The sequence below is a fragment of the Anastrepha ludens genome, chromosome 4 (assembly GCF_028408465.1).
Source record: "Anastrepha ludens isolate Willacy chromosome 4, idAnaLude1.1, whole genome shotgun sequence".
Classification (NCBI taxonomy): domain Eukaryota; kingdom Metazoa; phylum Arthropoda; class Insecta; order Diptera; family Tephritidae; genus Anastrepha; species Anastrepha ludens.
The window spans coordinates 21,123,688-21,136,789 of NC_071500.1; the positions used below are offsets into that span (position 1 = coordinate 21,123,688).

The 13,102-nt window shown below is 36.5% G+C and overlaps 1 protein-coding gene and 1 long non-coding RNA gene across 3 annotated transcripts in view; one reads left to right on the forward strand and one right to left on the reverse strand.

The window, feature by feature from the left end:
• Nucleotides 1–4,683, forward strand: part of LOC128860300 (adenylate kinase isoenzyme 1) — a 34,125-nt gene extending 29,442 nt beyond the window's left edge. For both annotated transcript variants that reach the window (XM_054097742.1, XM_054097743.1), the window contains 2 exons: nt 3,983–4,132; nt 4,454–4,683. In XM_054097742.1, the coding sequence (XP_053953717.1) occupies nt 3,983–4,132; nt 4,454–4,552 (249 nt within the window). In that variant the 3' untranslated portion in view covers nt 4,553–4,683. The remainder of the gene's footprint in view (nt 1–3,982; nt 4,133–4,453) is intronic.
• A 7,082-nt stretch (nt 4,684–11,765) lies between these two features.
• LOC128860301 (uncharacterized) lies at nt 11,766–12,485 on the reverse strand. Its single transcript, XR_008454238.1, has 3 exons — nt 12,108–12,485; nt 12,003–12,033; nt 11,766–11,918 (listed from the first exon to the last, which is right to left on the reverse strand). It is a non-coding gene; the product is annotated as an uncharacterized LOC128860301 (long non-coding RNA).
• Nucleotides 12,486–13,102: the final 617 nt, after the last annotated feature.

The following is a 13,102-nucleotide window of genomic DNA, read 5'->3' on the forward strand; positions in this document are numbered from 1 at the left end:
GCGAGCAGATGAAGCAACTGGTATTGGCAACGCGGGAATAGAGCTGCCTTAAATTGCATGTGTTTGTAAAGCAGTGCGTTATACCAGTCGAATGAGCTATAGCCATACTCGCTAGCGGCTTATCTTATTCGATAACTTTGTTCTTCATTTTTCGTCAAGTTAATCGAGCGTAGAGATAACGAGCGGGGAAATGGCGAATAGAGGAGGCCTATTGTCTCATTGGTACAGAAACATGTAATAGTGAATATGTTTACTCACTGCCTGGGGGAAGTTTATTACGACTGCAATTTGGATTAAGCGTTAAACTTAAGTTAAAAATTTTGGAGTTCATTTTTTTAAATTTACAAACGTTACCCAATTGTAAAACTCACCTCGATGAAAACATTTAATTATATCGGGTGTTTTTTTAATACCTTGAGAACTCAAAATGGTAATACCAGACAGAAATATTTTTGTGAATTGTTTTTATTATAATCTGGTAGATAATTTCATGTCATTTACTTTTGCTGTGGGGAAAGCCTACACTAGAACAAGAAAGAACTCAACAATTATTATATACGAGGAAAGTCAATCAGCAATAAAAGCAATAAGCTCATATTGTATTAAGTCCAAAAATGTTCGACGAAGCAGTGAGGCCATAGAAAGCCAAACAGTAGGCTGCATATCTATTGGGTGTCGGGTCACAAAGGCATTATGGGGAACGAAATAGTAGATGAGATAGCAAAAAGCGCTGTTAGACTACCTTATGAACAAGAGAACGACATACCAAACCGCTAAATATAATATACAATGAAATGGACGACTACATGAAAAGGCGAGTGGAAGCTAGGTGGACTAATCTAACAACATGCAAAACAACAAAAGTCATGTGTAAAACTAAAGACAAAAAACTGAACTATCATAGGTATGCTAACAGGTCATAATCTATTGGCTGCACATGCGAACAAGATAGGGTTTGATAACACACAAATGCAGGAAATGCAGAGAGGATGTTGAGGAAACTTTAGAACACTTCTGTGCGTTTGTCCGGCATTATCAAAAACGCGTTTAAAATGACTAGGAGCCCTATTGTTTGAGGGTCTGGATGACGTCTCAAAAGCGGATCTCCCAGCGCTGCTTAGATTGGCCAAAAGCGCTGACATCCTACATGATGCCTACTTTAGCCATTCATAGAGGTCGGTCTCCATCTGGTATCGCTAGGGACCAAAAGGTCTATGCGTGGCTTGTTGCCAACCAGGCTAACCTAACCTAACCTACTTTTTTAATATGATATCCGACACATGTCCGCCGCGGCCACGAATTACATGGTTCAATTTTTGACTACTTCTTCCAATAAATCTGGCCCTATGGCGTCAATAGTGGCTTGGATATTGTAATAAAGGGTTTTTTAATAAGAGGTGTCCTATGTCCTCCTAGCTTCATGAATTCCTACTTTGAGGTCTTGAATCGACCCTGGGCTGTTGGCGTAGACCTTCTCGTTCACGTGACCCCAAAGAAAAAAGTCACAGGGTGTTAAATCACAAGATCTCGGTGGCCAATTGTGATCATCTCTTCGAGCGATAACACGGCCCGGAAACTTTTCCCGTAAAAGATCAATGGTTTCGTTGCTTGTGGGGCACGTAGCACCGTTGGGTTGAAAATAAACGTTATCCAGATCAATGTCATCCAATTCCGGCCATAAAAAATCGTTAATCATCTCTCGATAGCGCAATCCATTCACCTGTAACACCTGTTCTTGGAAAACCCTTTACATCAATTGTTAAGCGCGCTGTATGGCAAGTTGCAACGTCTTGTTGGAACCAAATGTCCTCGATGTTTAGCTGATTAAATTTTGGCAACAAAAATGCATGCAGCATGACTCGATAGCGCTTGCCATTCACCATATTGGCAGCTACTTCCTCATTTCGAAAGAAATAAGGGCCGATGATGCTGGCAGTGCTCTATAAACTTCCCGAACAGATTTATTTATTATTTTCAAAGTAAATTTCCACAATTTGGAAGCGTTGTTCTGGCGTGAAACGATTCATGATGACTTGCCAAGCCTTACTGAACAGAAATATCAACACAGTTTGCCATTCCCAGCTGTCAAACCATAGTCAACGATATCGATAATTCTCATGCAGCTAAAAAAACAACCGGTTTTTGTATTCAAAATATTTCTATGAATAATTAAATGCAAATGCATTTATCAATATCATCACCTTCCAATTTAAACGGGAATAACAATCCATTGCAATTGACAAAAAAGAAAAAGTGTTGCCAGATGCATGCAAATGAAAATAAAAATATTAGGTTGGCGAATAAGTTCGTAGCGTTTTTACCGAAGACTTTTATTCAAACAAAAAACAATAATTATATCAATAAGTTAATCAATTATATATTCGCCGTTGTTGTGTACAACCTCTTCCCCATCTCTCGACCAATTTGTTAATGCCGTCCCGCCAAAATCGCCTGGTTTGGTGACAAAGAAGTTGTTGATAAAGTTTTTAAAGACCTCTTTGTTATCGAAGGTAACGCCCTTCATATGGTTTGACAAGGAGCGGAAAGAGGCCCGACGAATACGGCGGATGCTGAAAAACCTCCCATTCGAGCTCTTGGAATTCAGCTTTTACGACTTGTGCCACATGGGGTGTGACGTTGTCGTGAAGGAGTATGGCTTGACCATGCCGATTAAGTCTTTTGAGTCGAATAGCCTCATTCACGGGTGTAGCTGGGCAATATAGGGCTCCTTGTTGACTGTGGCATTCTTTTCGAGCGTTTCCCAGTGTACCATGCCCTCCCAGTCCCACCAAACACATATCTCTTGGCTTCTATCTTTGTTTCATATTGATCTATAGGCACCATTTCTCATTTCCCGTGACAATTCGGTACAAAAACGCTGTTTATGACCGCGTGTTGCTCAATGGCGGGCGAGATGCCGAGAAGCAATTTAATAGCTCGCGAGACATCCAGGCTTCCAATTTTTCGGTGAACCCCCATTGAATGAGGGTGATTGAGAATCGTTTTATGATGACAGTTAAACTTTTTTGTTAATTCACGACTGACTTGGCGATCGCTCTCCTTCAAGAGTGATTTGAGACGTTCTTCATCGAATTCAGAAGGTCTTCCGCTGCGAGACGTGTCATCGACATCATCGACGCCAAAGTCGCCATTTTTGAACCTTGTAAACCATTTACATGCTGTAGATTCGCCTATGACGCCTTCTCCATACACGTCGCAAATGTCTCTGGCTGCATCGACAGCTTTTTGGTTTCGATGATAAGCAAAGAAAAGCAGGTATTGGAATGTTGCCTTTATTCTCCTGGGTATTCCATTTCTAAGCCTCAAAACTATTGTAATAAAAAATTAAATAACTCAAAAATACAATTAACACAGTTTTGTAGGGTGAAAAGAGTTCTATCGAATAAATACTTACTATTTGCCAAGCAGCCAACAAATCGTTGTAAAATAAAAGAAAATATAAAAACGCTATGAACTTATTCCCCAACCCAATACATGCACATGAACTCTTTTCTTTTTTGAGGTGTTTGGCAACACAAATTTTTCGCTAAATTACAAAAATTTAACAATAAATTATTTAAAAACTAGAAGCCTGCGGAGGATGCGGCTTTCAGTTTTAGTATGGTGATACACCCCACTATACCCCCTCTACATCCTTTTTTTTCAAATATTCCCCAAAAATGTTTCCATTGCTATATAGTAATTTTATCGTTGCTAGGGAGTTCTAGAGAAGTGATTTTCTAAAACGTTGTTGTATTTGTAATAGTAATTTTGTGCGAGTATGTAGTGACGTCCATGAATTTTCATTTTTCGAGTCTAGAAATAAGTGTCCATTAAAGTGAAGTATAGTGACATGCAATCTGCACCCCCTTATCCCTACGTGCTTTCCAATGGACAAAATTATATTTTTATTTTTTTACGTATTTATATGTTTTTATTCCCTTTAAATGTATCCATTAATTTTTATCTCTTTTTTGTCTAGGATGTTATGGTCCAACGCATTTTGGGACGTGCAGCTGCTTCGACAGAAGTGCGCGCCGATGACAATGAAGCAACCATCAAAACTCGTCTCACGACTTTTCGAACAAATACTAATGCCATTCTGGAGCAATACACAGATAAAACAATAACGGTAAGTGCAAGTGCATCGAAATCTCATAAGCAGAAAGAGAAAAAATTTAGTTGAATTTTGGACACAATAAAATATATAACTTCAACAGTCTTCATCTTATTAAGATGTATATTCTGGCCACAGCTTGAAATTTTTGATAATTAAAATAGTGCACTAAAATCGAACATTTGCTTTATATGCAAAAAATGCTAAGTCGTCTTAAGTTGTTTTGTGAGAAATGCACAGATTTTGACTGCAAACAATTTTCAACTAGCTTTAGATTATACGCTCACGCTACTTATAAATTTTCTTTTTCTATTTCTGCATTTCATTTATTTTCAGCTCAATGCCGAACGTTCCGCTGACGAAATTTTTGTTGATGTGCAACGTGCATTGGATTGTCTGATTCAAAAGAAGGCTCAAGCGGTTGCATGCGCCTAATTAATGACTCTATAATGAATATTTAGTGCATACCACATACATAAATAACAAAATTAACGTTGATGCACGTAAAAATGCTGTAGCACAATTGAAACAGGCATACGAACCCAAGCAATTGATATTAGCTAATTTAGAGGCAGAAACCAAAAGAAACAATTTACTTAAGAAATACTTTAAATGATATGCGAACAATTTTTTTGCGGTGAGCAGAACTGCATGCTCAAATACATGTACATATATACCGTCAACGCTTGAGTAACTGGCCGCCAACGAAAAAGTTGCATAAGTGTATAGAAAATTATTATTAAATTGTACTTTAGTGCAATAATAAGATCTACTTATATAGAGGAAATGTGTGCTTTAATAAAAACTTACTATGTACTTTATTTATTTATTGTAAAACAAACACCAAAAAGCAATAGAAAAAAAAACTGAAAGCAATCTAAAATAGAAAAAAATAAGAACAGAAAGAAAAATTGTGTTTTATTCAGATAATTTTTGTCTTAAAAATTATTGGTATTTTCAGTACGTCAAGTAGTGAAGCCGTTTTTCAATTATTGCTCTTTTTATTAGGTGTAGGAGGGGGGTTAAATAAGTACCCGTGTTAGAAATGAAGACACCATTTTTTTTTATTTTTTTTTTTCAACATAGTCCCCTTTTAGAAAGATATACTTCTCCCACGCACCAGTCATTTCTTTAACCCCTCCAAAAAATAGAATTTGACGAGCTCTCCAAAATACGCCTCTACCTCGGCGATACTTCCTCGCCTGAACTACATTTTTTTCTCGCGAGCCATTTCTTCATAGGAAGTCGCAGGGGGCCAGATCGGGTGAATACGGGGGGTGTGGCAGCAATTCATAACGGAATTCATGCAGTTTGGCGGCGACGGCTCCGGACAAATGTGCTGGTGTCTTATCGTGGTGAAATAGCCCCTCCTTTTTCCCCAAATGCAGTCGTGTCTCCTTCAATTTTTTGTCAAAGCAGTCCAATAACTCACTGTACTATTACCTAGTGATCGTTCTTTCTTTTTCTAAAAAATTCATGAGGTTGACGCCGTTCGCATACGAAAAATCATCGCCACGACCTTTCTGGCCGATGGGACTGTCTTCGGCTTCTATGGAGCAGATTCACCCGGAGAAATCTATTATTTTGATTGTTGCTTATTTTCAAGTGTGTTATGATGAATTCAGGTTTCATCAACGGTGACAACTCGATGCCAAAATTCCCTCGAATCTCGCTTAAATTGCTCCAAACACTGCTTCGAAGTTGACAGCATTCAATTTTGCTTTTATCTCCAAACCAAAAACCAATGGCGAATTACTGAACGATACTGCTAGTTTTCCATCTTAGTGAAAATCACGAAACTCGTCTTATTCGAATAGCTCCTAAATCCAAACTAACCTATCAATCAGTCTGAAATTTATTTTTCCGTCGTTTGATAGATGGCAGCATACGATGCTAACAACAACTTCCCTCAGAAATGCCCTCTGTCTTCAAACACGGGTACTTATTGAACCGCTCTCGTAGTTTTTCTCGAGTTTTTATTTCCAGGTTTATATCAACTCGTTTTTCTGTTTATCCGAGATTTCATTAGGACCTTTGGGACAAAGTTATAAGGGCGTAGAAAATAGCCCCATATGGCTTCTTTTTTTTTGCAATTAGGCGACACATCCCTAGTAACTCAAAAAGCGGTGAAATACCTAGGCATTCATCTCGATTGTGAAATGTGAGGAGATCCGCTAAACTACAAAACCAAACGCATTGTCCCAGGCGCAGCATTTTTTGCAATCAGCAGGGAGATATATCTATCGACCTCATGGCCCCGGTTTGTGGGAATAGGGGCGGTAAAACGTTCTTAGCGGTACTTGATGGGAAAAAATTTTCGAAAATTTTATTATTTTCTACTTTTTAGTCCATTTATAGAAAAGCGGAAAAAGTATCTATTTAATTTTTATTTATTTTCCAACTATCCACAGCTGACTTATTGCGTAGCGAATTATCGCTGACACTTTTTCTGGTAGCGGTTGCGTCGCAATCAGTTTTTTGCAGCTCTTTATTTTTATATTTTTATTTTTTTTTAATTTTAATTTTTCCCAGCTCCTCTTAACAGAATGCTTCTGTGTATAATTTTTAATTACCTAAATTTCCGCTACGGAATATTTACAGTATGAAAAAATTTATGGCACAAATTCTGATCATAATTTCAAAAGCCAACGCTTTATAATCGTCAGTGACAACATCAACGCGCCAGATTTCCGTTTTTATAAAGGAAATGTAAATCACTGTGCGAAATTTATTTAGAATATTTTCTTTACTTTTCACAGCTTTTTCTTAAGCTGTGCAGGCAAATAAAGAAGTGGGCAGTTTTGTTTTTTGCAGGCATAAAAGATTACAATAAATACAAATTAATAAGCATACCCGTTCATACCCAACTACATATTATATATAGGTATATATGAGTTTGTCTTAAAGAAACGATGATTTCACAGTGTTTATGCAATCACTTTTTTGATACAGATTGAAACTAATACTATTTTGTAAGCGCAAATGATAATTCTTAGTGTTAGTGATTTTTTCAGTTCCTATGCATTAATCATCAACAAAAGCTTAATATAAATGTTTTACTTCTTCTCAATAAGTATAATAAAATAAAAGTTTTGCCAGTTTGTGATTACTGAAATTTTAAAAATTCATTTTGAAAAACAATTTTCGCACATCTTTTGGATTTGGGGTACAAAAAATATATAAACGAAAAAATTTCGTAATCACAAAATTTATTAAAAACTAAACCACATAAAATAAAAAATATATAGTGCTTAAAAAATATAATATTTGTAGTTTTAAGAGCAATTGTTGCAGACTTCCACTTTGTGCTCTCCTCTTTGTTTTTATTGCACTTCGCACATGTAAACTTTGTCATTCCGCGGGCTTTTTTTATAAACTTGTCAGTTAAGTTTTTTGAAATTCATTTTTCCATCCTGAAATAGCAAAAACACAAGCCCTTTCCCCCTAACACAAGAACAACACAGGTTTTAAGTCGAATAGTCTAACATGAGCTTCAAACTGTAAAACAACAGAACTTTCTGCAATGTTAATATGAATATTAGGCCGGGTCGATTTGGGGGGAGGCAAAAAAATCGCCCATTGCTCTGTGAAAATCATATTCTAGGGATCAAAATAAGAAACTTTGCCGAAGGAACCATACCTCTAAAACGAATTCTGTTGTCCCCCAATTTGGGTCGAACTTTTTAGTTTCTTTTCTCATGTCAAGGCCAAAAATGGTGATATTTTGAAATGATTGTATGGGAAACCCCCCAGAGGAGTTCCAGGGGGTGTGCCACTGGCATGGGTGGGTCGGCCGTCCAAAGTTAGTGGCGGTCGGTCATACATTTGGACTCGATTGGAGCACTCTAAATGGGTCAAAGTGAGATTTTTCGTTCGACCCAAATTGGGGGACATCAGAATTCGTTTTAGAGGTATGGTTCCTTCGGCAAAGTTTCTTATTTTGATCCCTAGAATACGATTTTCACAGAGCAATGAGCGATTTCTAAAACGACCCGCCCTGATGAATATGTATACTGCATGCAAAGTAGTTCTACAAAAACAGCGGCAACTGAGATTAAACGACATTTGAAAGCGAACAGCAAAGTGATAGAAAAACTGTGCTCCGAAATATACTTTAATATAAATTATGTTAGTCGAATCGGCAAACACTAATCCTATGGGGTTGAAATAATTTGCTCCTCGTTCATGTACTCGTATTCATTCTAATAAGCCTAATTTTTGAAATCAGAAAGAGAACTCTGGAGGATTTACTAAATGTAACATTAACATCATAAGGATTTTATGAATTTTATGAAAAAAAAAATTATATTTAATAATTATTTTGAGACTTTTAAATTTGCCATCAATAACAATGATATATTTCATTGCTTTAATTTGAGTTCAGGCGAGTTTAGGGTATTTTCGATCTGGAAAAAAAAAATATAAATACAACTAAAAACTAATTTTTTATTTCTAAGAAATAAAATAAACAACTAATCATTACTTATGATAGAAAATATTAAACTAAAAAAATTATCATTATTTCTGATAAAAAATATAAAATAAAAAAAATGTTTAAATGTTTCAGAGCGAAAAATACACTCGAAAACTGAGTTTTATTTCTGATAAAAAAATAGGACTAAAAAAATTATTATTACTTATGATGAAAACTATTAAACTAAACAAATTTTCAATATTTCTGAGCGAAAAACGCCCTCGAAAATTGAGTTTTTTTCTGATAAAAAAAAAACAAAAAAGACTAAAAAATTATTATTATTTATGATGAAAAATATTAAACTAAAAAAATTATCATTATTTCTGTTAAAAAATATTGAACTAAAAAAAAAAAATTATTTCAGAATAAAAAATATACCGAAAACTTAGTTTTATTTTTCATAAAAAAATAAGACAAAAAATAATCATTATTTCTGATGACAAATATTAAACTATTGGAGGTTGAATTAGTTTTAAAGGTGACACACAGATGGCGCTATTTATCACTTTATCGCGTTGGCAATACTGAATATATATTCATGACAAAGCCTCATCCCTAGGCTTTGTTTATCAGTATCTGCCATTTCGCTGAAGTATAAACAACGCAGTGTTTTCGTGCTCCGAGTATGTCAACTTTCGTGCCGTCGAAACGCAATTTGCGGGAAGCTTTGCTTTTCTGCTTCAATTTGAAAAAAAATACAGCCCAAGCCCGTGAATTGCTGCAGGAGGCCTACCCAGACCATACTCCGTCGATTTCAACATGTGAGTACTGGTTTCGACGATTCAAAAGTGGTGATTTTCACACCGAAGACAAGGAGCGTCTTGGCCAGCCCAAAAAGTTCGAGGACGCTGAATTGGGGGAATTGGTAAACGAGGACTCGTGCCAAACCCAAGAAGAGCTTGCTGAATCATTGGGCGTTGATAAATCAACCGTTTGCAAGCGTCTAAAAGCGATGGGAATGATCCAAAAGCAAGGGCATTGGGTCCCGTACGAGTTGAAGCTGCGCGACGTCTAACGGCGACTTTTTACGTGCGAATTGCTGATCGAGCGACAAAATCGGAAGGGTTTTTTGCATCGGGTGGTGACTGGCGACGAAAAATGGGTCCAGTACGATAACCCAAAACGCAAAAAATCATGGGGTTTGCCTGGCCACGCATCAACGTCGACGGCCAAGCAGAATATTCACGGCAAGAAAATCATGCTCTGCATTTGGTGGGATCAGGTCGGCGTCGTATATTTTGAGCTGCTCCAACCGGGCGAAACAATCACGGGGGATCGTTACCGACTGCAATTGATGCGTTTAACCCGGGCATTGAAAGAAAAACGGCACGACAAGGTTATTTTGCAACATGACAACGCTCGGCCGCATGTTGCTCAACCTGTCAAAAACTACCTTGGAACGCTTGGCTGGGAAGTGTTACCCCACCCGCCGTATAGTCCAGACATAGCTCCCTCCGATTATCATTTGTTCCGGCATATGAGTCTCGATTTGGCGGACCAGCGGTTCTCCTCGTACGAGGCTACCAAAATATGGGTTGAGTCATGGATAGCCAAGCAGCGGCCAGAATTTTGGAGAAACGGCATCCGGAAATTGCCCGAAAGATGGGCGAAAGTTGTAGCTAGCGATGGCCAATACTTCGAATAAAATATTTTGTACCGTTTTTTCACAATAAAGCCCCAAATCTTCGAAAAAAACCTTTAAAACTAATTCAACCTCCATAAAAAAATGATTAATAATAACGTGGAAGCTGTGCAGCAGGGGGTTGCAGATTATGGAACTTCCTCAACTGGTCGTGTTGTTGTAGCAGCACAAATATTTACTTAGGCTTTTCGAAAACAACATTCCGGACATTTTGAAAGTTGCATTTTAAGCGGACCCGTACAAAATTCAGTTCAAATTCAGTGCAAGCACTGCTGCCCCAAGGCCACCAACAACGACATTGGTAGGTCTTTTTTTGCCCAACTTGTATTAGCTACACGAACACACTTACTAAAAATTGTACAATAAAAAAACTAAATGCTCTACTTTTATAAATTAAATAGGGGTCAAGGACTGCAAAATACTTTTTTTATAACAGTATTTCATATTTTTAATTTTTTCCCCGTTTTTATTTGCACTCTATTTTATTTCTCAACACTTTTGTTCCAAATTTAAATGGATTACTTACAAATATAGCTGCTAGAGTTAATACGTATGTATTGTATGTAGCTCATTATAACATAGACTCATAAAATATGTACATACGCAACGCTGAAGGGTCAAAGACCACTAATTAGAAAAAGTAAAATACAAATGCAAAAACAGAAAAGAGTCAGCTAAGGATGCTGCGAAGTTTGCAAGCTACATATACACATATGCCATCCATATTTTAACCCATATGGGCCCAAGCAAACATTTATTTCGCTGTGGAATTATACCAATTTCTTTATTAATTGCAAACATTTCATTTTATTAAGAAGAAAACACAAAGAAAGTTATATTATTTGAAAGTGCCATCTTCCAACGGGGCACCGGGTTCAAACACTTATTTTCGATGCGCAAGATAATAATTTTTTATAGTGTAGAATATACCACCTCGATCAAAAAGTTATCGGAACAACCGCCATTGCTCTAAGTCAACTGATTTCAGTTTTTTTTAGGTTGTAATATCTACCAAAATTGTATCGCCATCTTGAGTAAATCTAAATCGGCGCGTGTTTTTGATTTTTTACAGTTTTCAAAATGTAAATGTATCTGTAACAACGAGTTTGTGTTAAATTTTGCGCCAAAAATAGATTCAATGGTGCAAAAACCTTAGAAATGTCAGGAAACTGTTTCAGTAATTATACTCTAGAGAAAACAGCACCTGATATGGGCTAAGCGATTTTTTCTGTTTGATCGAGGTAAAAACCCACTACGGGGAACTACTTTGGCGTTTTAATAGCCGAAAGGAAGTAATGGAAAGTAGCGATGCCGAAATGTTTTGAGAGTTGGATAAAACGCTGCCACAAGGGCGTTCCACTTCATGGGGAGTTCTTGAAGGTGATTATATCACTTTTGAGGAATAAACTTGCATTTCCAATTTTCTGAATGTATTCCGGGAGCTGTTTGGTCAAGGTGATATTCGTTCTTTTCATGTAACGTGCGTCACAAATAAAATTATATAAAAAAAATTGGTAATCACTTACCTATGAAACTGGTTCACTAAACACACTATAAAAGCCGAATGTGCGCACACTAGTCAAATATTTTTTTTCTTTTGCAATCTGGACACAGTGTGTGTATATGGGTTAATTCCAATACAAGGTAAATTAAGTTATGTCATCAATCATCATTTCTTGCACCGACTATATTTAGAAAAAAAATTAAATTAATATTAGTTTTTAACAAACCGTTAATTTTAGGCAACAATACCCGACTTATGGACTTACCGAGTTTTAATTAAAATGAAATTTGCCATGGCTGCTAAGTTACCAAAACAAGATGTTATATTATTTAAATTATTATTAGCAAAACTTTTGTTATAAAATAATTACCGAAATGGGAAAATGTTTGCTTCACAATTTATTCATCTCTTCGGTGATGAGCACAAAACTGGGAGGATAAGAAAGGATACGTATTTAGACCAATATACTTACATATACAAGTACAAAGTGGTGCAAAATTAATCATCCATTTTTATTTGTGAATAACTTTTGTACTAAATTAAAAAAAATTGTTTTTAGTGTTGGAAATCTTTATTTTAAACTTTCCGCGTTCCATTGCTTGCTTTGTTTGTATACTGCTGCTTCTTCCGTTAGGGTGAATAATTTTGCGGCACCATGTATCCGTACAGTTACATTTGTATAAGGTTCATCTACTCTGCCGCCTAGGTCATTTTATCTGCGTGGATACAAGTGCTTTGTGCAAGTCCATTTATGCCTACCGCCGTTTGAAAACTGGGAAATCATTTATATGCATAGATAACTACTTATATATACATACCCGTACACATGGACATACGTAAATATTAAACATCTAGTTTTAAACTGCAACTAAGCTGGAAGTTATCATGAAAAATGAATCATTAAAAAGTGACGGCGTAAATATCTTCGAGTAAAACAAGAAAAATTGGTATTTGCGTATGTATGAAGCATAAGTCAGACAAATACACACATACATGTGCATATCATAGCTTCAAATAGAACTTTAATGAAACTATTAACGCCCGTAAATAACTCAAGCTTTCCGGTTGTACCACTTTACCACAGTGCGCGCCCAATGCTTTGTTGATGTATGAATGGTTGTGTACGCAGTTTAAATTCTATCAGACTATGAAATGTTGATTAAACTATATACTGATATATATATATATATTTTTATCTTGGTCTTCTTCTTCTTGGCTTGCCCGATAACCGCTTAAACGATTTGCTGAGCTCAACAAAGCGTGGCAATCGTCTCTTACACGTGCTAGGCACGGCAAGTAAAGTCAAGTACTCCTCCACATGAATTGTCCAACAAAAATAAGGCCTTTATCTTTCTCTGCTCTCAC